Source organism: Teleopsis dalmanni, unplaced genomic scaffold (assembly GCF_002237135.1).
Source record: "Teleopsis dalmanni isolate 2A unplaced genomic scaffold, ASM223713v2 unscaffolded_contig_2121, whole genome shotgun sequence".
Classification (NCBI taxonomy): domain Eukaryota; kingdom Metazoa; phylum Arthropoda; class Insecta; order Diptera; family Diopsidae; genus Teleopsis; species Teleopsis dalmanni.
This window is the reverse complement of record NW_024033503.1, coordinates 4641-7643: the sequence shown is the minus strand read 5'-3', so window position 1 is coordinate 7643 and position 3003 is coordinate 4641. Positions and strand designations below refer to the sequence as shown.

At 33.6% G+C, this 3003-nt stretch overlaps 1 protein-coding gene across 1 annotated transcript; it reads right to left on the bottom strand.

Moving 5' to 3' along the window:
- Positions 1-452: 452 nt before the first annotated feature.
- On the bottom strand, positions 453-2496 carry LOC119664527 (uncharacterized protein K02A2.6-like). Its single transcript, XM_038073998.1, has 3 exons — positions 1287-2496; positions 755-1240; positions 453-688 (listed from the first exon to the last, which is right to left on the bottom strand). Exons 1-3 carry the CDS (start codon positions 2494-2496, stop codon positions 453-455), a joined length of 1932 nt encoding a protein of 643 aa, XP_037929926.1.
- Between the last annotated feature and the right edge of the window lie 507 nt (positions 2497-3003).

Genomic DNA, 3003 nt, shown 5'->3' with positions numbered 1-3003 from the left:
AAATATTTTCGTTGTTGTTTATAAGTCTAGATAATACATCAGCGTATCCGAAACTGTTTGTTGAAATGAATCTTATTTCAAAATCGTATGCTAAAAGCTGAATTGCCCATCTTTGAAGACGATTAGCTTGATGTATAGCAATGCCTGTTTTTCTACCGAAAATAGTCAGTAAAGGCTTATGGTCGGTATGCAATATAAATCTTCTTCCATACAACATTTTATGAAATTTGGTAACTGCAAATATGAGTGCAAGTCCTTCTTTTTCTATCTGGCTATATTTTTGTTCTGCCGGAGTGAGAGAACGTGAAGCATGGGAAATATGTTTAATGGATCCATCTGAATATTCATGCATGATGCATGCGCCTAACCCATAGTTTGATGCGTCAGCAGCTACAATTAGCTTCTGATTTGGATCATAATGGCATAATAATAAATTTGATGACATTATAGCTTTAAGATGATGGAAAAACTTCTGATGTATCGCGTCCCATTTCCATTTTACATTTAAGTAAAAGTAAATTATCAAGTGGTCCTCTTAAGTCACGCATCTTCGGAACAAATTTCCCGTAAAAATTTATTGCGCCAAGAAAAGAACGTAATTCTGTAATATTTGATGGTTCTGGCATTTGCTTGATAGCGGCAATACGTTCTGGATCAGGTTTTAACCCTTCTTGATTAATGATGTACCCTAAATACTTAATTTCAGTTTTAAAGAAATTACATTTTTCGTATTTTAATTTAAACCCATAATCACGTAGCCTTGTAAGAACTGCATATAAATTGTCTGTATGTTCAGATGCTGTTTTACCGGAAACAAATATGTCATCAATATATGATGCAGTGCAATTTAGTCCTGCTAACATTTGGTCCATAATTTGTTGAAAAATTGCTGGAAATGTTTTTATTCCAAAAACCATTCTGTTGTACTGGAATAGCCCGATGTGTGTATTTATTGTTAGTAGATGTTTCGATGCTTCATCAACCTCGATTTGTAAGAATGCATCCGATAAATCTATATGGCTAAATATTTTTGAATTTGCCAATTTTGAGAATATATCTTCTGGTAATGGTAATGGGTATTGATGTGATTCGAGGCAGTTGTTTAGACCAGTTGAGAAATCAGCACATATGCGTACGTTTCCGTTTGTTTTTTTCACAACAACTATAGGTGCTGCCCATGCGGAGAAGTTTACTGGTGAAATAACCTTTAATTCTTGGAGTCTTTTGAGTTCATCTTCAACTAGTTGTTGTACCGCATATGCAACTGGACGCTTTGGCCTAAATACTGGCTGAACGTTTGGTTTCGTTGTGATTACTGCGTGCTGTATGTTCTGATTCGCTAACATTATCGGCTTTGATTTTTTTGAAATTGTCTTCAGAAATTATTGTTATATCTGATGCTGTGTCAAGTTGCAAATTTAATGGTGTGCCATTAATTTTGACTAATATGTATTTGCGATTAATCATATTGACTTTGTTTGTAGTAAAGATGCTTTTGGAATTGAATTGACGGCCCTTATCAATTTTATGGTATTTTTGATTTTCATTTTGAGTTTTTCGGTATTTGCAATATCCTTCTTTATGCCCGACAAGTTTGCATCTGTCGCATTTGTGATTTTTGAATGGACAGTGCCGCGAGTAATGAAATTCACCACAAAACCAACAAGGTGTTTTCGGTAAACTTGAAGATTCTTTTGACCTGCCATTATTTTTGATTTGTTTTTCAGTTTTATGGTTATTGACACGTAAACGATTTACCTGTGCATTGCTTTCTATGAGCATTGTATCGACTTTTAAATTTAGTATCTTTTGGCATTCTGTTGATAAGGTCTCCAACGTGACTTTCGTGCTTTCATTTTCCAATTTATTTAACATTTTTGTGCGTAATTCAAATTCTGATGGTGACTTTAACCCCATAATGAATATTAGACACTTAAATTGATCTGTAGTTAAATCATTCAGTTTGAATAATTCACATTGCTTATTAACCATGCTCGCATATGTAACGAAATCTTGTGTGGGCTGCTTTGTTATCTGTAAGCAATTGAATCTAGTATTAAATAATGAAATCTGATTTCCAAAAAGTTTCTTAAGTTTTTCTACTGTGTCTTTAAAAGTAAAATCACGACTATGATTTGGTAGAATATAATTGGTGTACTTATTATGAACAATGGTGTTCAATTTACGTAAAAGCAATCGTGTTTTTGCGGCATCATCCAATTTTGCAGCATCGATTAGAAACAGATCTTCGTACCGCATGTACCAAGTGTCAAATGTAATGTTATTTTCTGGATCGTGACAAAATTCTGTGATGTTTGATGCAAGTGCTTCAATTATGAATTCTGGTTCTGTTGGCTTGGATGTTGACGATGAATGCTCCGCTACTTCTGATTTTCCTTCTTTAAACAATTTTGCGATAAGATTCTGCATTGCAAGATTGTCTTGATGATTTTGATTCTGAATTTGTTTCAGAATATCAGCAAGTTGCTCTGCCATCTTGCTATATTTTTACACTTTAAAAGTTTTCCTCGTCGCCACTGTTATATTTCTGTGTTTATATAATTCTATTTTATTTATTCACAAAATCATTTATACAATTATCAATTAATTATTACATGTGCACGCGCTTTTTCTATCTCTCCTTTTCTTCTCATGCTCCAAAACAGCTGATCACCTTAGTGATGCCATCTCGTTACGATAATTGATTTTATATCGTAACAGTTAACAACATCCACTGTTCAAAGCAGCGACGGATTTTTTCGCAAAATCAGCTCCAAAATTTGAAGGTCCTTATCAAGTGCAAACATTCATTTCACCAGTAATAATTAGCCTGAAGGCCATCGGGACAATAAAATAATAAAGGCTCACATTGTTGACTTGAAAATTAACTATGGAGACCGGAAAATTATAACATCAAGAGCATATTAACATCTGTAAACATGTTTAATAAATGTTTTGTTATGTAGGCCTGTGTAGAAGTAAAATGTTAATACACTAAAAAAC

Bases quoted from the DNA above. Each gene is read 5' to 3' on its own strand.
- LOC119664527 (XM_038073998.1), bottom strand. From the start codon at position 2,496: ATGGCAGAGCAACTTGCTGATATTCTGAAACAAATTCAGAATCAAAAT. The intron at 1,241-1,286 runs GTATTTAGGCCA...TACAACAACTAG, and splicing joins CGAAACCAAACGTTCAGCCA to TTGAAGATGAACTCAAAAGA. The intron at 689-754 runs GTGATTATGGGT...TTAAGTATTTAG, and splicing joins TGCAGTTCTTACAAGGCTAC to GGTACATCATTAATCAAGAA.